This window comes from Apus apus, chromosome 17 (assembly GCF_020740795.1).
Source record: "Apus apus isolate bApuApu2 chromosome 17, bApuApu2.pri.cur, whole genome shotgun sequence".
NCBI lineage: Eukaryota > Metazoa > Chordata > Aves > Apodiformes > Apodidae > Apus > Apus apus.
Window position 1 is genome coordinate 11973931 of NC_067298.1, and position 20848 is coordinate 11994778.

General features: G+C 54.1%; 3 protein-coding genes across 7 annotated transcripts in view; 1 reads left to right on the forward strand and 2 right to left on the reverse strand.

Moving 5' to 3' along the window:
* Nucleotides 1-217: 217 nt before the first annotated feature.
* Nucleotides 218-6856, reverse strand: GAA (alpha glucosidase). The gene is made up of 19 exons (XM_051635143.1): nucleotides 6450-6856; nucleotides 6224-6369; nucleotides 5751-5916; nucleotides 5329-5425; nucleotides 5127-5246; nucleotides 4843-4961; nucleotides 4595-4726; nucleotides 4326-4436; nucleotides 4066-4179; nucleotides 3868-3952; nucleotides 3627-3744; nucleotides 3131-3264; nucleotides 2852-3003; nucleotides 2510-2658; nucleotides 2209-2350; nucleotides 1872-1970; nucleotides 1523-1687; nucleotides 1116-1268; nucleotides 218-678 (listed from the first exon to the last, which is right to left on the reverse strand). Exons 1-19 carry the CDS (start codon nucleotides 6834-6836, stop codon nucleotides 619-621), a joined length of 2649 nt encoding a protein of 882 aa, XP_051491103.1. The 5' UTR covers nucleotides 6837-6856; the 3' UTR covers nucleotides 218-618.
* Nucleotides 6857-7433: 577 nt separating this feature from the next.
* CCDC40 (coiled-coil domain containing 40) lies at nucleotides 7434-20286 on the reverse strand. Of its 4 annotated transcripts, XM_051635138.1 has the most exons (20): nucleotides 20235-20286; nucleotides 19956-20081; nucleotides 19114-19230; nucleotides 18718-18874; nucleotides 18342-18499; nucleotides 17804-17887; nucleotides 17497-17716; nucleotides 16514-16671; nucleotides 15175-15297; nucleotides 14665-14786; nucleotides 13692-13935; nucleotides 13403-13585; nucleotides 12251-12496; nucleotides 11264-11477; nucleotides 10556-10725; nucleotides 10341-10432; nucleotides 9495-9615; nucleotides 8741-8929; nucleotides 8346-8504; nucleotides 7434-7774 (listed from the first exon to the last, which is right to left on the reverse strand). In XM_051635138.1, exons 2-20 carry the CDS (start codon nucleotides 20052-20054, stop codon nucleotides 7529-7531), a joined length of 3102 nt encoding a protein of 1033 aa, XP_051491098.1. In that variant the 5' UTR covers nucleotides 20055-20081; nucleotides 20235-20286; the 3' UTR covers nucleotides 7434-7528. The 4 variants fall into 4 exon arrangements, with proteins under 4 accessions (XP_051491098.1, XP_051491100.1, XP_051491101.1 ...); XM_051635140.1 differs by lacking the exon at nucleotides 9495-9615 and having other exon boundaries at nucleotides 8741-8798; XM_051635141.1 differs by lacking the exon at nucleotides 20235-20286 and having other exon boundaries at nucleotides 19190-19230; nucleotides 19956-19980.
* A 249-nt stretch (nucleotides 20287-20535) lies between these two features.
* Nucleotides 20536-20848, forward strand: part of TBC1D16 (TBC1 domain family member 16) — a 31297-nt gene continuing 30984 nt past the window's right edge. Inside the window, exon 1 of one of the 2 annotated variants that reach the window (XM_051635144.1) lies at nucleotides 20536-20636. The gene's annotated coding sequence lies outside the window, so the exon portion shown is untranslated. The remainder of the gene's footprint in view (nucleotides 20637-20848) is intronic. The other variant, XM_051635147.1, reaches the window with a different exon arrangement.

Genomic DNA, 20848 nt, shown 5'->3' on the forward strand with positions numbered 1-20848 from the left:
GAGGGCAGCAGCCCCCAGGCTCAGAGCCCACAGGCTGGAAGGCCAACTGGCTCCATGGCACAACAGAGGCTGCAGGAGGGGCTGGAGGACCCCAACACTCTGCAAAATGGGGTGAAGCCTGAAGGGGTGCAGGTGGTCCCAGGGGAAAAGGCTGAGCCAGGGCCCAGCAGCACATTTCAGGACAGGCAATGGAGAGAGGAGCACGGACACAACCTGCTCCCAGCAAACAGTGACTTTATTCACAGCACTGTTCCCTCACCCCCTGTGTGGATCCCCCGCAAAAAACAGAGCCAGGGACTCCCAGCAGTCCCTCCACAGGTTACTGGTCTGGCACATTGACAGGTTTGCTGTCTCTCAAGGCACTTGGGTCTTTTTTTCCCTGTTTTGGAGGGGATTCCCCATCCCCAGAGGTTGTGCAAGCCACCCCAGTTCAAGTCTACTGCTCACATCTCCAAGTAACTCACATTAGCATGAAGGGAAGCTGAAGCCCAGGAGCCCCACTGGGTGGAAAGAGCAGCAGCAGCTCCAGTTTTACAAGGGATGGATGGGATCAATTTGGCCCCAGAGCCAGGGGAGCAGCATCACCTCCCCCTGCCGAGCGGCAGGTCTGGCGTGGGCTCAAGACCAAGTGATCACAAACTGCTCCCACATTGGCAGTGACAGGGGAACTCTCAGCACCTGGTGGGGGAGAAGGAAGGGTCAGCACTGCCAGATAGCTGATGGAGCCAGAGGGGTGTCCTGCTCCCCTGGAGTGCATGCAGAGCCACAGCCTGGCACAGTCCCACTCCTGTGATCCCTCTGGAAAAGGTACCCATGGCAGACAGCCCTAGGAGCAGAGCTGTGCAACTGCTCCTTTAGCTCCAGCTCCATCACCATGCATCCTTGCCATCCTCCATCTCTCCATCCTCACCCCCTTGCACAGCCTACCCTGCCCCAGCCCTAGTGCAGGAACCCAGCCTTTGCTGGGCAGCCATTAATGCACGTTGGTGCCAGCAAAGCAGGCACTGTGCCATTGCTGGGGCCAAAACCTGCCAGCCCCTTGGCTGGGCCCCGGGTTCCTTCCAGCAGCTCCCCTCCCACCATCACCCCCTCCCACAGGGGGGCCAAGCACTCACCTGGGTGTCGCTGCGATAAGAGAAGTCATCCACAATGGCACCATTGGCCAGGACTTGCCGGGGAGGGCTGGTGACACCCAGCACAGTCACAGCCTCCAGCAGGACCCCGTCAAGGTGGGCGCTCGCCCGCAGGAGCTGGCTGAGCACAGCACCCTGTGGGGACAGGGGGCCTGTCACCCCATGCTCCCAGGTCCCAGACACCCCACACATGCCCAGGGTTTCTCCATATGCCCTGCCCAATGCACTGTCCAGCTGCTCGTTCTGGCACTTTGAGCATGACACAACTTGGCTGCACCAGGACACGGTGCTGCCCGTGACCGTGGGGCCACCAGGGCCACCAGGACCTGTGTGTGGCAGTGAACCCCCATGCCTGGATGCTCCCCTCCAGCAGCCCCCCCATTGCTCACCCGTGTGGCCAGGAAGAGGAGCTCAGTGTAGTCCCCCTTCTCAAAGGTCTGCCAGCTCTCCCCATCATCCCAGAACAGGTCTCCCCTGGCAAAGCCATCGGGTGTCAGTGCCACGACCAAGGCCATGCCCTTCTTGCGGGACTCGACAGTGCTGAACGCAGGCTCCTGGGGAGCAGGGTCAGGCACAGCTCCAGGTGCTGCCGGGGCCCCCAGCCCAGCCAGACACCCCAGGCTCAATGGTAACCGTGTTGCCACTCTCTGCTCTGCTCTGCCCTGCCCTGCCCCACACATGGGCAGGGTCTGGCCAGGCAGGTCACCACAGTGTCACTGCAGCACAGAAGAAACTCACCTGCAGGGGCAGAATGTGCCCAGCACGGACATGGACGTTAATGGTGTCCAGGGGAGCTGGCAAGAGGATCCACTGCCCTTTGCTGTGGATGGTGGAATCCTAAAGCACAACAAATAAAGGAAAGAGCAGACGTAGGGTGCAGAGTGCCCAAGGGGGTCCCAGCCCAGCACCTCAGCCCTTGAATGGCCATGAGCGAAGGCAGGTGAGGCACGAGGGCTGAGCACAGCCCTGGGGGGGTCAGTACCAGTGGTGGGGTGCAGGGACACACACACGGCCCTGCCATGAAGCCCCTGCACAGCCCCCTGAGAGCCCCACCGTGCAGTGGGGGAGCACCCACCCCCATGAGGCTGTACCACGTCCCTGCTGGGAAGTAGCCCATGACTTTGGTCTTTCCTGCCTCCAGCACAGGAGTGACAAGCAGCCCCCCGCCCCACAGGAGCTGGCGGTCCACGGTCCAGGTGTTGCGGTCCTTGGGGAACCTGGGGAGGGAAGCAGGGGTCAGTGGTGGTAAGGGTGAGCTCAGAGCATCCCCCCAGCTCTTCCTGGGGTTCCCCACAGTGCCTGGCAGACTCTGCACCCACCTCCCACTGAGCCCGGGAGGACTGGCACCCATCGGCCCCAGTTTGGCCAGCACTCACTCAAGGAAGAGGGGCCGGGCCACTGTCTCCCCAGCAGAGTGAGCCCGGTGGAAGAGGGTGTAGAGGAAGGGCAGGAGGGAGTAGCGGAGGTGGAGGGCGTCCCTCATGGCAGCCTGGGCAGCTGGGCTGAAGGCATACGGCTCCTGTGGCTGCAGGGGACAGGCCAGAGGGGGACACTTTGACCACGAGGGGAGGAACCATGGGCACCTTTGGGGGGATGCGGGATGGACTCCCAGCACGAGCCCAGCACCCATGGCACAGGCAGGCAGGGCAGTGCTAGGCTCCCCGCTCCTGCCCTGTCCACCCATCCCCTGCCCGCAGGGCGAGGGCTCCGGGTCTCACCCGGGCACCGTGGTCGTTGTGGTTCCTCATGAAGGGGTAGAAGGCGCCCAGCTGGGTCCAGCGCACACACAGCTCCTCCGTCGTGTCGCCTGCGAAGCCGCAGATGTCGGCGCCCACCAGCGGCACCCCAAAGAGGTTGAAGAGCAGGATCTCTGCGGAGGGGACACAGAGGGCACCGGGCACCATGATGCTGCAGGCATGGAGCCTGCAGAGAAGCCCCAGGCTGTAGGGGAGGCACTGGGGGGAAGCAGGGATGGACCACAGGACCCTGCAGCCTACCTGGCACAGAGTAATACAGCTGCTCCCAGTTGCTGCCCACATCCCCTGTCCAGTGCCCTGCGTAGCGCCCGTGCCCAGAGAATGTGGAGCGTGAGATGACGAAGGGACGCTTGCCCCGAATCCTCAGCAGGGCACTGTGGGCAGGACAGGGTCAGCTCTGCACTGACTGGCTGGGGAGGGAGCTCAGTCCCCCACCAGTGGCTCCTGGCAGCAGCACAGAGCTGGCTCACAGGGCAGGCGACATGGGACAGCACTCAGGATACAATCGCCCTGCCCAGGAGCCAGCACGGCTGCACCACACCAGCCCCAGCCCCCTCCAGCGCTGGGCTGGCAGCAGCAGGCAGCACACTGGGGTATAAACCAAACCCTCACCCCCCCAACAAATGCCCCCCAAGCCCAAATTGCACACATGACAGCATAAGGAGGGGGTCTCTCTCCTGGGTCTGGTGTCCCCTGGAATGTGCATCCCCCAGAACAGCAGGAGCCCTAGGCTTACTTGTGGGAGGCGATGGCCTCAGTCAGCCCATACAGGCTGTGCAGGTTGTAATGGGAGGACAGGAACTGCTGGCTGGAGGCACAGATGGTCCCAGCTTGGAGGCGTCCCCCAAAAACACCTGCACAGGAGAGGCAGTGGTGAGAGAGAGCTTGGAGCCCACTTGGATGGAACCAGAGCACCCCCGGGCTCCTCCCGGGGCTCCATGCACCCCTGGGAAGAGGATGATACCTGCTCCCCATACCTGGCACGTAGGGGGGCTGCTCCAGGCTGTTGGTGGGGCAGCCATCCTGGGAGCCCTCCACAAAGTTTGATGGCTCATTCATGTCCTGGGGAGGGAAAAGGGAAGGAATGGATGTGCTCACTGCCGCACCAGGGCCCAGCAGAAGTGCAGGGCAGGAGCTGAAGAGCCACAGCCAACAGCTCTGCTGGGGCCACTCACAATCCACATGCCATCGAAGGGCACTTGGTCATGGAAGTCCTTGACCATGTCATGCCACCACTCATGAGTCTCTGGGTTGGTGAAGTCTGGGAAAACTGTTGGGCCCGGCCACACCTGCAGGGAGGCAGCAATGGAAAAAGCCCCACTGTCCCTGGCCCACTGCACCCCATGCACCCCACAGTCCCCATGGCCATTCCCTTGGTGCTTCTCTCCAGCCCAAGCCCCCTCCCGCAAGGACTGGGGCTGCTCCTCACACACACCTTCCCGACCAGGGGCTGCCCTGTGACATTTCGGATGAACACCCCTCTCTTCAGTCCCTCATCATAGGGCTTGTAGGTGCCAGGAGGCCCCGAGCTGCTGATCCCAGGATCCTGGCAGGGTACAAAGCCAGAGCTTCACCAGTGAGAACAGGGAATGGCCTCCTCTGCCTTCCTCATGGAAGCTCCACCATGGGCCTTGGGGACAGCTGGAAGCCCCAGTGCCAGCCCAGCCAAGCGGGAGCCCTGGCACAGCCAGGGGTGTCACTCACCACAATCAGGATGTACCTCAGCCCACGGTGGTGGAAGTCCTGCACCATTTCCGGGTAGTCCTTAAAGGTTTTCTTGTTGAAAGTGAAATCCCTCTTGGCATCTGCATAATCCAGGTCATTCCACTGCACGTCCTGTGGGTGGAGGCACCAGGGCTTGGGGAGGAGCAAGGACCCCTGCTCCATGGGGGCTCCCCATCAGACCCATGGCTGCTTTTGGGCAGAGCCTCTGGGAAGTAGCTGAGACCTACCAGGGGGAAGCGGGCTGCTGTCATGTTGGCCACCACCTGCCGGGTGATGTCGGTGGAGGAGTAGCCCCAGCGGCAGAGGTGGAAGCCCAGGCCCCAGTACGGGGGCATGAAGGGGAACCCTGGAAGTCGGAAGAGCAGGTGCTGACCAGGCAGGCACAGGGGAAGCACAGCATCACGCTCCCCCACAGCCCTGCTCCACTACCCCAGCCCCGCCGTGCTGCTCACAGCATCCCAGCAAAGCCACCCCAGAGCCCCTGTGTCCCCCACCTGTGGCTCAGCCCTACCAATGACGTCCAGGTACTGCCGCACCACGCCCTTGGGGTCGGGGCCCAGGAAGATGTAAAAGTCCAGGATCCCGCCTGTTGTGCGCCAGGTCAGGGCTGGGCTGGGCTGCAGGAGCACATCTGGGGAAGCACAACACCAGAAGAACAAGCTGAGGATGGAGACAGGGGCCAAGCCCACATCTGGCACTTCCACAGGACTTACCCATCGCGTTGCTGTTCAACAGAAAGACGCCGTGAGCTGACCCACTGTCCTCCATCACCAGGTAGAAAGGGTGGGAACCATAGAGGTTGACCTGGGGCTGGAGCAGAGCACAGCATGGTGCTGGCGAGGCTCTGCAGGAGACCCCGGCGTAGCACCCCCCACCCACCCACCCCTCGTCCCCAGCCAGGGGCACCGTCATGGCTCGGGGAGGCCTTGCAGTCCCAAACGCTGCCTGAGCCGGCAGAGCTCTGCTCGGAGCCAGAGCCCTGGACTGCATGAGGGAAAGCAGCTTCTGAGCAGCGTGGAGTTCCAGGGCTGGGGCCGGGCCCCAGAGCTCAGCCTGCAGGGACACCTTTCCTCAGCCCCAGCCAAGACACGGGAGGCTGTGGGGCCATCTCCCTTCCCTCAGCCCTGCTCCGTACCACGGGTGCCATGTCCCTATTCCAGAGGGTGACCCTGGTCCATGCCGTGTCAAGGATCAGCGGTGTCAGGTGCTCCCCCAGCCCAGAAATGAACCGGGAGGGCAAGGAGGTGGAGATCTGCAGGAACTGGTCTGCGAAGAATAGGGGCGCGACGGTGGTGTTCATCCTGCCGGGGAGAACGGGAGAGTCCGGCTCACAGCCCCGGCCGTGCCCAGCGCCGGGAGGAGGGAGCCCCCGAGCTCCTGCGGGGGGGACAGGGGCGCTCGTCACCACGCGAAACAAAACCGGGTTTCAGCTGAGCTCTGGGATTCCTGCTTCCCCTCCCAGCCCCAACCGCAGAGGGGGTGAAAGCAAAGCCACCCTGCTGCTGCTGCCACATCCCTGCTCCCATCCCGTGCCACGCTGGGGCCGGTGCCGGGTCCCGCTTCCAGACTGAATCCCTTCGGGAAGACGAGGGGAGGAGGGGCACTCACAGGACCTGCCCGTCGCTCTGCCGGTAGACGACGAGGCCGAAGGGGTCGGGGTTGACCTGCAGCCCGTAGAGCGCGGCGGCGGCCCGGCCGCTCCCCCGCGGCGTGGCCAGGGGCACCTCGTAGCGCTGCCGGGCCGGGTCCCGCAGCTGCGGGGCAGAGAGGGAGGGTCGGCGGGGGTGGGACCGGGGCCGCGGCAGGGCGGGGCGGGCCGGGGGTCGGGCCGCACCGTGAAACGCAGACGGGTGGGGGTCTCCAGCGCCAGGTCCAGCCGCAGGCAGCCCACGTCCCGCGGCAGGAAGCTGGCGGCGACGCGGCGGAGCCGGGCGGTGTAGCCGCTGGCCGTGGCCGTCAGGTTCTCCGCCCGGTAGCTGCGGTAGCCGCGGGGGAAGAAGCACCAGGGCGGGCCGGGGCCGAGGTCAGGGCCGGGGCTGTAGCAGCAGCCCCGCGCCTCGCAGCCCGCCCGCGACAGCAGCCGCTCGGGACCGCAGTCGAAGCGGTCGCCCGGGGGCACCTCGCAGGCGGCCCCGGGGTCGCCCGCGGCGGGGGGGACCAGCGGGACCAGCGGGACCAGCAGCGCCAGCAGCGCGGCCGCAGCCCCCCGCGGCCCCGGCATGGCCCGGCCTCCCGGCGCACGACAGGCCACGGGGCGGGCCCGGCCCCGCCGCCTTCCCCTTCCCGTTCCCGGAGCCAGCCCGGCCCCGCCGACTCCTCCCAGGTGTTGCCGCTTGTCCGGGGCTGAAGAGCCGGTGCGGGAACAGCTGCAGCTGTGCTTGGGGGGCGGGAACCCCCAGGTCCCTACGGCCGGGAGTGGGAGGGAAACGGGAACCCTTTAACAGGTGAAACGTACAGAGAAACAAACAAAAATTTCCAATGCTTCATCTTTAATAGATGTTGCTCCTACAACTCCCTGAAGCGAGGGGGGAGTCGGTCTCTCATTTTACAAATGACAGAAGAAGAGGACACGGCCTCAAGTTGCACTAAGGGAGGTTTAGATTGGAACGATTTCTTCCCCAAAAGGATTGTCAGGCCCTGGCCCAGGCTGCCCAGGGCAGGGTGGAGTTCCCATCCCTGGAGGGATTTCAAAGCCGTGTAGATGGAGATGGTGCTGAGGGACATGGGTTAGTGGAAACTTGGCAGTGCTGGGTTCCTGGTTGGACTGGATGATCCTAAGAGGTTTTTTCCAACCAAAATTATTTGATCACTCTAAATATTCCACCTTACACTTATTTTATTTATTAATTTACAAAAACTGCAGCCTCTCACAGAACAAGAACAGCTGTTTCTATGTACTTTGTCCATGTCTTGTCAGGCTTCCTGCGAGCCGAGCCTGGATTCCAAGCACTGACTGAACCACTGGAGAAGGCTTTGGTGCTGAAGATGCTCCTGCTGGATCTGGTGGACAATGGCATTAACACAACGGAGCTGGTCCTGCAGCTTCTCCTGCTCAGCTCTCCGGGCCTGCTCTGTGGAGCCCAGGGGACTGTACTTCCCCTCCTTCAGAGCCTGCAGGTGCTTCTGGCGTGTCTGGTAGGCCACAATCTCCAACAGGTTCTGAGAAAAGCAACAATGGAAACTGCTTTGACTGCACATAGAAAAGAACTAAGGTAGGGACAGGATTTGTGTCACAGCTCCTGTCACCATCGTGCTGTGAAATGGAAGGACACTGCTGTGTTACTGCAGCCAAACAGCATCCCTATTCCCAGTGCTGCACAGGTACAGTCACATCACAGAATTCCATAAAGCAGAGAAATTCCTCCACACACAAGGCAACCCTTGCCAGGACAGAGTTTCACCAACTTAAAAACCTAGCAGGAAGGCATTCAAGACCTTGAAGCTGTAACACGAGTAGCCAGCTGGTGCTGGCAAGGGACAGATGTTGGCAGGTATTTTCAAGCCACAAACCACGTCCTCCAGGCTGGTGTTTCCAGGCAAATGCTGCCTTGCTGGGAGTGCAACTGCAGCATCAGCTCAGGACCACGATGAGCCCTCAAAATGTGCTCAGTTTTCTTAAAATGTTGCTCAAGTTACACGCCCAGCACGTTCAGGGTGGTGGTGAGACAAAGAGACAGGGAGCAGGCAGGGAAGCAAAGCAGGTTCTGCTTGGCCAGGCAGACGTGCTCACCCATCGCGTCTTGTTCCGAAGACACTCTGTGTCGGAATCGAGGCTGCAGGACTCAGCCTGCAGCCCCAGCAGTTCCTGCTGCTTTTCCAAGAAGGAAGCACTGAGGGATGCTTGGGTGCCCTCCAGCTCCAGGGTGGTTCTGTTGCAGTCTTGAGTGCTCTAGTAAAAGGGAGAGAAGGAAATGCCAGATCCTGGTTCTTTAGGTGAGCTGCATTCCCACCCATCTTCCCAGAACTGATTTTTTTGATTTTTTTTTATACTGGGGTTTCCCAGGCAGTGCTGTGCCTGGGCAGGTGCAGGCTCCATGTCCTGACACCCCATGTCTCTGGGCTAGGTGACATTACAAGGCAAATCTCAGATGTCTGAACTCTGGCAGCCTGGCTTCCCTGGCTCACCTTCTGATTTTTGCTGATTTTCCTCCTCAGCTCCTCTGCCCTGTGGTGGAAGTCACCCCTGGTGAAAAGTTTCTTGTCAGTTTTGTTCTGCCCCCTCCCCCAAACAGCTATTGCTTCTCTGCGAGCAACAGATGCCTCCATGTCACGAATCATCTTCTCATGCTGCTTCATCAGCTGGGCATAGCAGACCTGCCATTTGTTGAGATATAAAATAGGCTGAAAATAATAAGTGTTTACAAATAGCACCAACTGAAGTCTCCTGTGTGGCACATCCCATCAACATAAACCAGGTACACATGAGCCTTGGCAAGCCACATTTGGTCTAAATCCCAACCTAGTGTGCCCTATGTGGATCTGGAAGGCAGAGGCCTGGGTTACCAACTCATCTAAAGTAATCTGCAAAATGTTTCACTGAAACTCATCAGCAATAGGGAAAGCAGAAGAGCAGAAGCATCCTGAGAACAAAAGGGAAGAGTTGTTTTGCCAGAAGACTTCTCTATCCAGTGATTAAGATGATGCAACATTTAGTAATCAACATTTTGTTGCTAACAGATCTGGGTCACAGAACAAGGTGGCTGACATTTAACTGTAGATACGTTTCTCGGGGACATCTAGCCCCTGCTGCAGCCCATTACACAGCACACATGCTGCTTCTCCAGCCTGTTTCTCATCCCCTGCCTCACATTTCAGCAACTCCAAAGCTGAATATATGGTGCAGCTTCCCCTCCTCAGTCCTCCCCATGGAGTGGCTTACTTGCATCCTATGAATCTCTGTTTTCATGGCTTGGATTTCTCCTTGTGCTGTCCCAGAATCCACCACTGCACACATCTCCTTTGTCAGCTGGATCTTCCTCTCCCACAGCATGATTTGGTGCCTTCAGTGACAGAAAGGGAGAGCAGTGCCTCTGTGAACAGGGGCGAGGACACTGGCTGTATGGGACAGTGGCAGGACGCTCCCGGGACGCCTCTGAACACACTGAATCCTGCAGAAGCAACTGAGGATTTGCTCAGCCTGGGTGTGAAAGGGCAGCAACGGAGCAGTGTGAGATCAGGCAGGAACTCTGCCCCCTGGGAAACGGCACAGGGACTGCAGAAACAAGCCAGCCCAGACTGACAGGGGGCTGGTGGACCCCTGTGAATTGCCACACTCACTCTGAGCTCTGGGCAGAGGACACAGCAGGCAGAGTCTTCCTTACAGATCTTGGCACATCCAGCACAAGCTGGAATCATTAAAGCCAACATCCCTTCAGCTCTTTCTGGTTCCAGAAGTGGTTAGAACACCTTTCAACTTCTGCACTTCAAAAATACATTAAATTCCCTTTCACCTTCTCCAAGGAGGAGCACTGGAACAAGCTCCCCAGGGCAGTGGTCACAGCACCAAGCCTGCCTGAGTTCAAGAAGTGTTTGGATGATCCTCTCACTTGGGCTGCCCTACATAGAGACATAAGATGTGACCCTTCCAACTCAGCATATTCTATGATTCTAAGGACAGAAGCACATTTGCTGGCACTGGTTCAATTTGATGACTAGAGAAGGTGACATGGACACATCTATGAAAGCTCAAAGACTGTTACACAAAGCAAGAACCTCTGGTACCTACTCTGCTTCCAGCAGGCTGTTCAGGAATCTTTCCTTCTCCTCAGCCAATTGACTGTGCCTCTCCTGCATCTCAATGGACTCTTTTTCTGCCGCCTAGATTTGGGAAGCATAAAACAATACAACATTGTCAGACTGGGCAAAATTTACAGGATCACTGACTGCCTTTGATCTGCAGGGGAGGCTGAGATCTGGGAAGGAGATGTCAAGCCTCTGTACCTTGAGGGTGCGTAAAAACTCGTTCTCTGTGATCACGCTGCCGCATCGCAGCTCCTCGAAGCTGCTGCTGTTCTCATTGATCAACACATTCAACGTTATCAAGTCATTGGACATGCTCCTCATGTGACACTCAATGTTTTTCTGTTCTTTTATTTCCTGCTGGATTTCATCTACAGGTGAACAGAAAAGTCTCAAAACTCCCAGGAGCACTGGGCTGAGCACAGGCAAGGTATGAGAAGCTGCAGTTAGAGCAGAGGACGCTGCATGTGGAGCCATCAGTGTCCCACAGACCCAGCCAAAACATTTTTCCACCAGCCCAAAAATAAACTAAGGTTTACAAGGAGACTGCTGTGGGAAAGACCTGGGTTTGGCCAAGGGAAGCAGTGTCATTGGTGGGGACATTTACCTACCAGCTACTTGCAAACTTTATTTAGGAAGTGTAACACAGGACAGTTCCCATGAGGGTTCCACCGTGTCAGCTGAGAGCAGGGCTGGTGGTTGCAGGAAGTAACAGTGTGGAAACCAGCAGGAGGGGCCCAGCTCCTGCCCCACCTACAGTGCTGGGGCTACTGGCATAATTGTTCACACACCCAGGGGCACCAAGGACATGCTGTGGGGAGGGTCTACCACTACCCACCCGTGAGCTTTCCCTCCCTTTTTCTCCATCCATGGGTGAACACTTTGGGAAGGAGGGAGGGAATGACTCACTTTCAGTGCGCACTTTCTTCTGCTGCATTATCGTGATCTGCTTCTTCAACATATGCCAGGAGGTTACTTGTTCCTCCCGTTCCTGTGTTAGCTTCACCATCTCCTTCTGCAGATTGAGCCAGTACTTCTGCAGTGTCATCACCTCAGAATTACATTCTTCTACCTCCTTGCTCAGCTTGTTGATCTCAATTTCCAGTGGTCCAAATTCGTGCCCCTGTACAAGGGCAAGGTTTGGGATCAATCAAGCAGAAGCTGCTGGAGCACTTGTTTATAGCATCAGTGCAGCAGGCTGGTCCAACTGCTGAGCTGCCTAATAAAAACTTCAACTACACTGTTATTTTGTTAGTCAGTTACTTTTGTGCCCATTTCCCATGAGCTCAATTGGACAAGTAATTCCTGACCTCACCAGAAAAAATGCAACAAAAGCCCAAAATGTTCTCTGTGGCACCAGATCCTCCTCAGCTCTTAGAACTGGAACATCTGGACATCCAAAACCTTGGAAGCAAATACCACAGCACTCCTTTTCACACTGGTATCCACAATCTTGGAGCTGACAGTGCTAGGGACAGATCTGGACATTGACTGATTGGGGACAATCAGCAAGTGACTGAAGCCACTCTGCCTTTTTTCACTCTCCCATTGTCAGTCTTCGTGGACTTCATAAAGAGATCCTGTTTACTCCTGGAGTATTGGTGTCATCCCACATTTTCAACAGGTGTAGAAAACTCCCTGCAGGAATCTGTGTTAGGCACACCCTTATTTCACAATTCCCTAAGGCCAGCTCCTCTCCATGTGCATTAACAACTGCCTGACAAATGTAAACATTGACATTAACCAGTGCAGCTAGCTACTAGTGCAGCTAGTTACATCACAATTCTGATGCCTGAGAGTTTTAACTGTCCAGCACTTATGCAGTTACATTTATCAAGAGCATCTGTGGTAACCATGAATAATAAAAGTTTGGGACTGAAACATAAAGGTACATACCCCCAGCTGAGAAAGAAGGGTCTCCAGCCTTTTGTTGTACTGGATGATGACCACTTGCTTGTTCTCAATCAAGATACTGCACTTTTTAATCTCACTTTCACTGTGCCTGATCAGATCATGCATGTTTTTCACTTCCTTGTCCAGCTCACAAAGTGTTTTCTGGAGAACAGTCAGCCTGCAGTTGGTATGAGTTGCATTCAGAACAAGTTGGGCAGTATCACTCTCAACTTTGGAAAAATGCAGCTCCTAGGAACATCAACAAACAGAAAACAAGTAACTGTCACCAAGAGCAACTCCTGGATTAGCAATGCCCACCTACCAAAGCACAGGAATTAATGGATTGAGATTCTGCCCCCAGATCTGTGCTACAAGCCATAATCTTCTCTGTACCTTTGTCTCTCCTGCTGACAGCAGACAGCAGTACTGACCCCTGCCATAAGGCTGCTGAAAAGCATTAAGGAGCCTAAACCTCCCCAAACCCTTTAGGAGACCGTGCTCATCACTTCAGCCATCCCCTTCCCTATACGGATGTCTCTGGTTCCCTGGCTAACAGTGCTGAGATGGTACTGAAGTAACCCCTGAAAGAACAGAGGTGTGAACCTGTTGTGTTAGTGCCAGCCCACACAACTCCATGCAATGAATGCTACACTGATTTTTCTAGTTTGTTCTATCTGTACCAGTTACACACTCCCAAAGAGAGCAACTCATCATGCCCTAAAGGACAGGGGGTCTGGTCTGACTGTTCCTTGGACAGTGATCCTTATTTGGAAACTAGGAGCATGTCTGGATCACACCTCTAAGTACAGAGACAGGTTAGTTTAACATGGAGTTTACAAGTGCCAGATACCCACTGTCTGCCTGCAATGCTTAAGGACTTCAACCACCCCACAGTAAATACCCCCAAGATCCATCACTCTGCCCCACTTCTTAAGGATGGATGGTGTGTTCTGCATCAGGCCTTTTAGACCAAGCCCTCTGGCACACACCGGCATCCTGCAACCAAATCACTGGAAGAACCAAACTGGAGCTGCAAACCCAGCAGAGTTTCAGTTGCAGCCCTGAAAACCAGAATGAAATTGCTGACAAGCACACTCAAGAACCTGTCCTAGGCCATTTTCTCCCCCTGCCCTCCAAGGGGAAGCAGGACCATACCAGATCTGTTACTCTACCACAAAGATCTGCAGCCAGCTGTGAGAATTGCTTGGTGGCTTTGCTGGATATCATCTGGTCCTGCAGCTTTGCCATTATTTCATTCTCCATCTGCTCTTTGGCTCCAATCCCTTTCTCTATATCCTTACTGAGAGACTGCAAATCCTTGAGAAGAGCAGCTTGATCCTAAAAAGTATATAAGACAGAAACATGGTCACCACAACTGCTTGAGGAAGGGTATTAATACCAGTGTCCAATTCAAAAGGGTTCTTCTTTCATTAACTCTTCTCACCATGCTGGTCTTGTTGAGGGCCTGCTCTGTCTCCTGGAGAACTCGAGTGTAGGTGCCAGATTCAACCCTCAAGGCCTCCTGCCTCAAAAGGCTCTGGGCAATCAGTTTCTTTGAGGTGTTGGCATTGCTCTGTGAACGGTTCAGGGTGGAGACAAGCAGCTCATTCCTCTCCTCCTCCTTTCTAATTGCCTTTCTACACCCTTGAATGTCTACTTCTAGGGACTTGAGGTCATGCCTGTATTTGCTGGAAAGGCAAAGAGGATGGAAAATTATCACAGGGATTGCTTCATGTGCTGAACAGTCATCTGCAGGTTCCTCTTTTCACACATGCTGTTGCAGCAACAACTGACCAAGACAGAAGACCTTTGCAAGGCCAGTCTGTGGTGACAGAGCAGAGTTATCAGAGGATGGATGGAGACATTAAGACTTAAAAGGAAAGGTATGTAGGAAAATTAAATCCTTCTTTCAGTCCTGTCCTCACTCCACACATTCTTCCCAGGATGCCTCCATATAAAAGCATATTATTTGTTCTCAGAGAGTCACTCAGGCTTTAAGACTCCAGAGCCAATAAACACTGTCTTTGGCAACAATAGCAAGATCTTCCTGAAGGTTTCCAAAGGCATCACAAAATCCTAACCAAAAGGGACAGATAAATCCCTCCTGCTCTTTGGGGCAAGAGATGCTGCAAAGGTGAAGGAACTCTTCTAAAGGAATTGATTATGAACAGAAAAACCCTGAACAGCTTTTTAAAATCCACACATTTTGAGGGAAAGTTTTGAATAAAGAAAACAGTAACAAAGACCTGTAGTTCTTGTCCTTTAACCTTATTATGTGTTTTACAGCAGCAAACCTGTTCTGCCTGACATATCCTGCCCACACAGCAACGAACTTGGCCGAAGACACAATTCTCTGTTTAGAACCCCTGCTATCCACAAGACTGGAGGTGTCTCCTGGGCTGTGCTCAGATACAAACCTCAGCAATTCCTGTGCAGCAATGCAGGCCTCATCTCTTTGCTTCATTCCAGCCAAGCTGCTGTCCCAGTGGCTCATCAATCGCTTCTTTTCCATGTTAATGGCCTGAACCTCCATACAGGCCTAGAGAACAGAGAATTGGGAGACAATATTAATCTATACTGTGTTGAAAAAACAAATTAAGGTTACAATGCAATATTTTTCTTCCTAATATGTTGGGCGGGAACAGCTTCAGCTAATATGTGCCTGGTTTATTGTCCCTCTGGATGACAGGGCACAAGTCTCCAAGAAAAAAACATGCTGAGAAGGTGGGGGAGGAAGTGATTTACAGACCATTCTTAAGGGCAAAGGAACTAAATTTAAAAAAGTCTTTGTTCCTGCAAACAGGAACGAATGATACAACTCTGGCCTAGATTCTACATAGCATGAGAGCATGAGCCAAAATGGTCAGTCCTTCTGGAGGGAAATATTGACCAGAAGTGAAAAAAAAAAAAAACCACAACTCTCCTACCTCATTTACTGCTTGACGAGTTGCTTTGGTGTCCTCTGCCTGGGCCACGAGCTGAGCTTCCAACAGAGCAATCTGCTCTTGTAGCTCGTAGTCTTTCCTTGTCAAACTGTCTACCAGGAGATCCTAAAGTCAGAGCCCAAAGTTCAGGATGAGTAACAAAATCTGTCTTTACAAACTGTGTTGTACAAGAGTAATACAGGCTACCAGGGGGATTAAAATGGCAACTGGGTGAGATTTGATTCCTACTGAAACTGTTCCATCCACATACAAATGACTCAGGAATGCAGCAGGGACACCTTTCAAGAGAACAAGACCTTCTGTGCTGATTTTGTGTAACTCCATTTGCAGCAGTAAATCAATGTTGAGATGTGAAGCAGCACTCATTCCTGCCAGCATGGATTACCCTGCACCACCTCCTCTCCAGCAGCCAGTAAAATTAACCATTTATGTTTTTAAATCCTTCATTAAAAAAAAAAAAATATCTCCATCCATCCATTTTCTCCCGTTTCCTCGCAGCTTCACAGCGCTGAGCAGCGCGGCCAGCAGCAGAGGGAGCTCCCGCATCCCAACCCGCCTTTGCACCCTGGAACTCACCCGCACTCCGAACCATTGCCGAGACAGGAGCAGACCATACTCCTTTTCTAAATATCCTTACCCCCACACCCCCTCATGCTTGAGTGAAGAGTCACTTACTATTACAGAATCACAGAATAGTCATGGTTGGAAAGGACCTCTGAGATCACTGAGTCCAACAATAAAAAAACCATCAATGAAACAAAAAATCCCAACCCAAAACAAAACACACAAAAAACCCAACACGACAAAAAACAAACCAAGCAACACAAAAAAGCAAAACCACACATCACCACAAAACATATCCCAAAATACCCCACAAACACACAACCTACAACCTCAGCCACTAGAGCACACCCTGAGGTTCCCGATACACACGTTTCTGGAACACCTCCAAGGATGGTGACTCCACCACCTCCCTGGGCAGGCTGTTCCAGGGCCCGACCACTCTTGCAGTAAAGAAATTCTTCCTAATGTCCAATCTAAACCTCCCCTGCTGCAACTTCAGACCAAGGCTTGCCAAAAACCTCTGGGCAGTACATGCCACTATCCTGCTGGGGGGAATTCTTCACATTTTTTGAAAAACCTTTGAGCTTGGGTTTTGGGGTGGGGTTTTTTTTTTCAACTATTTGGGAAAAATATCCCCACACATTCCATGATCCAGTCTCTACAGTTTTCCTTCTGACAAGGCAGCACCTCCTCCAAGACTCACCACTACCTGTCATCTATATTTATTTATTTATTTTAAAGCAGTTTTGCTTGATACCTGTTTTTTATTCTCCATCTCAGCCTGGAACTTCTCAGCCTCAGCCTTCTTTGCTGACTGTTTCATGAGTAAAATATTATGGTGCAAATCCTGCTCCATGTTCTGCATGTAGAAGAGCTGCAAGGCCAGGTTTTCAACCTGGGTCTGCAATGCAGAAACTGGGGAGGCAGAAGGAAAAACATTGAACCAAGTACTTCTGTAGGACACACTTCACACAGAGAGAGAAGGGACAGAAATACAGCAGCAGCCAAAGCAAAACCTGCACAGGTACCAGCTAAATCAGTCCTCCCTGAAATGGAAATTTACATCATCTTTGGACTATAGCTCCAAAATCTTGGGAGATTCCTTGACTCCCAGTACACAGAATCCAAGGAAATCCAAGAAGGAGACTCAGGAAGCTGTGAATCTACTCCTCTGCCCTAAAACAGAACTGTCTGTTTCTCAGTCTGTTGAATGCTTCTCTAATTTTTTCAATAATGTGCAAAAACTTTCTAGGTAATTGATTTCAATGCTTAGATGTCCCTGCCAGGGACATTGTTTGACTGTTTCCTACCCTGCAATGCAAGAACAATGAGTCAAGCCCATTTCTCTGGCTGGAACAGGCTGCCACATGCATAGTGCTCTTATACTCCTGGACACCCCTTGGGACCTACAACCTTTGCAATCCCATCACAGCCTCACAGAGGCACAAACAGAACAGAGCAATGGGAATGTTGCTCCTGCTAAGCCACAGAACAGCCTGCCTGCCAGGAACAGTTTATGGTTTAATCCTAAAGACCTTGTAAGAAAAGTCCAATGTAGTAACAAGGTCTTAGAAGCAGTAGGATTTATATGGTGACCAGGAATATCCCTGAAACTTTTCAATGAGTGTGCTATTTCTGATGAACTTCACTGCGTTTTTCAATCCAGTGCTTGACTTCCATTCAAATTCATTTCTCCACAGTACTAGAACTAGGCAACATCACAAGGACTGCCTGGGTCACCTTTCTTGCGTTCCTCATCTGTGTCCTGACACATTTTCTGCTGAGTGAGCCTGAGGCCCTGCAGCTCCTCCTCCAGCTGCTGGCAGGCTGGGGCCATCTGAGCATGGTGCTGGTGGCTCCTCTCCAGCTTCAGCTGCAGCCGGGCCAGCTGCTCCTGAGCTCCGTACAGAGTCACCCCCAGCTCCTCTTTCTGTCCTTTGCCCTTCTTCCTTGCCATCTTCTGCAAACACAAGAGGAAACCAGCTCTCACTGCAGCCTGGACAGGGCTGGGCTGCTGTGAGAAGGAAAATTAAAAATGCTGTGTTACCAGTTCCTGGAAATCTAGGGTCACTTTCTCCAGCTCCTTAGCAAGGTAATTCTTCAGGGCAGCCTGGAATCTTCGCATATGAGGCTGTAAAGAGCACAACGTTGATAACTTTAACACACTTTGGTAAATAAATTACAGGGAAACCTTACAGCTACTCCCACTATTGAACAAAACATTGTGTTTTCTGCCACAGACACTTGCATTCTTGTTTTAGCTCCACTCACTCTAACACATGAGAAGAGTTAAATAGTGGGTATGTGCTGAGGTCAGAAAGTGACTACTGAGATCACCACCTCTCACTCTTGCTGCAAATCCTTCTCTTTCAGAGGAGTACCAGATTTGTCCCTCCTGGACCTGCAGCTGTAGGGTGGGCACTGCTGAGCAGACACTTGAGGGAGATGATCCTTTAGCAGAAGCTATTTTTAAGCACAGAGCCTGAGCACACGGCTAAACCATTGCTTATGTTTACCTCACACTCTTATACAGATAAAAATAGCAAGTCTGCAAAGAAGAACGACAAGATCTGAGGACTCCTCACATGTTCTGGATCCAAGACAACCAGCTCTCTCTCTTCTATGGCTTCTTCACATCTTTTGCCCATTTCATGTTCCTTATCTCCATGCTGCTGCCCTTCCCCTTCCCATCTTTGCTCTCCATGCTCACTCTCAAGCTGACTGAATTGCTCCAAGGCAGACCCTGAACAGAGAGAAAGAGGTTCTTCAATGTTACCTGGAAACCAGCACACACCCCACCTCACACCCCCCACCCCCAAAAACAAAAGATAAAGAAGAAGGCTTAGATTTCATAGCATTGTGCCACCAACTGGATTAACAATCATCAGAAAGGGAGAAACCTGAAAACTGCTGGACAGGTGGTGTCAATTTTTGTCCTGTTAACAAGGAACCAGGTGATACCTGACTCTTTGCAGCTGTTCAGCTCCTCTGACCACACAGGTGCCTGCACAGGAGCCCCTGGAGGAGGGGAAGGGTCTCCTCTGCCTGTTACTGGCTGCTCCATGTCACCCAATTCAGGTAATGCCACTTCATCCAAGGAAGTTTCTGCAGGTTTCTCCTAAAACATAAAATCCATCATCTGAAACAACTTTTCAACCTATTTGCCCATAAAAAAATCTGCTTAATTTTGTCCTCATGAGACATGAGCAATGCAGACAAAGAATCAACAAGAGAGCCCTGCTCTACCATCACTGCCAAAGCTGTGTCACTTCACACTTAAACAGCAGGACAAGGGACCCTCTCTCTATGACTAAGATTAGATTTATTATTATAGTGTCTCATTTCTGCAGAACCAACGAGCAGCTCTGTAGCTCCACCAGCTCCTCCTTCTCCTGGGGGAAATGTCTCTTCTTGGTTCTCTGGAGGAACACACCCTTCCTCTTCATTGTTGCTCCCATCCTCTGCCTCTGTGGCCTGGCACGCAACACAGGAGAGAAGCAGAGCAGCAGCATTAGAACGGGCCACGTACCTTGTTTAACATTAATGCTACAGTGCTCTAACAACTGTTTTTTGTAACAGGGCACAGGTGTTTAATTTAGAAGTTTCATCTCATTCACAAACCAGTCACCCAGTTAGCTCTAAGATAGTAGAGACCTCGACAAAAATTCTACACACTGCCTTTAATTTCACATCTATTAAAAACTTCACATCTAACTCACATCTATTTTAAAAAACACCCCCAGGTATTTATCAGAGAAAATCTTCCAGCTTGCACTACATGTAACCAAATTATTCTCTCCTTTTGTTCTTTTTAAGGGACACTGGTCTAACCTATATCATCATTTGCTAAATTCAAATATTGTGCAGCACTAGTGGAAGAAAAAAAAAACCTCATCCCCAACAAACCTCCAAAAACACAAACCCAAGTGTGTGCACCTGTGAAACGTGGATAACTTCCTTTGTAAAGTGTCTACAGCACGAGTGTGCTAAGAACTGAGAGAAACACCTATTTCAAGATGCTGCTGACACACAGGACAGTAGCTACATTTACTTTTTAGTCGACTATTTTATGCACAGGGCAACACTGCAGTAACTGTTCCCTTGCTTTACTTCTTCCTGTTGGAACTGCTTCCACGAAGTCGTGGCTCTGTACGGAGCACACGAACGCGCTGCCCTGGGAACGTTTCAAGGGAAATCACCTCCATAGCAAGATGCGATGGAACTCTGATCACATCCCGCTCAGCGGAGCCGAGTGCCACCCCGGACTCCTCTGCTGCGGCACCGGGGGCCTCCTCCATGGGGCTGGGGCTGGGGCCGGGCTGTGCCTGCAAGCAGAGCGCTCCGCAGGAGAGAGAATGAGAGAGAGAGGGCCAGCCCGGGGCCCGCCGGCTGCAGGCCGCCCCTTCGCCGCGGGACCGGGGCGATCAAGGGGGTCCCGGGGCGGGGGTCCCGCGGCCCAGGCCCAGCCCCGCACTCACCCGCCGCCGGCTCCACCATCCCCCGTTGCCAGGCGACGCGTCAACAGCCGGTCACGTGAGGGCGGCGGGCCGCACCACCGGCCCGCGGGCGGGGGGAGCGCGGGGCGCGCCCGCTGCAGGCGGAGCTGCCTCCGGCCGCCGCGGCCCCGCGGGGCAGCCGGTAACGGCGCCGGGGCCGGGCCGGGCGTGCTGCAGCGGGCGGGCCGCTTTCCGCCGAGCCCTAGCGGAGCCGGCCCCGCCTGAGGTGCCGCCGGGCACCCGCGGGTCACGCCGGCGGCGGGCGCACCCGCCGGGCCGGGCGGAGCGGGGCCCGCTGCGTGGCTGTCCGGGGGCTGCCCGGGGTCGGGCCGGTCCGTCCAGCTGTGGGAGCCGCCAGAAGTTTCGCCTGCTTCATCTTTGCCGGTAAATGCGCCGGGGCCGCGCGGGGCGTCGGTCGCCACGGGCGCGTGGAGCGGCGGGGCCGGGGCGGGCGGCGGGGCCCGCTGAGCGGCGGCTCCAGCTCAGCCACGGGCCAGCTGCTCCCCACGCGTGCCACTGTCACACGAGTTCATGTCCTGGGGACGAGCTACCCCGGTATCCTTCCCTGGGGACGACTCCATTTCTCTTTCCCCCTC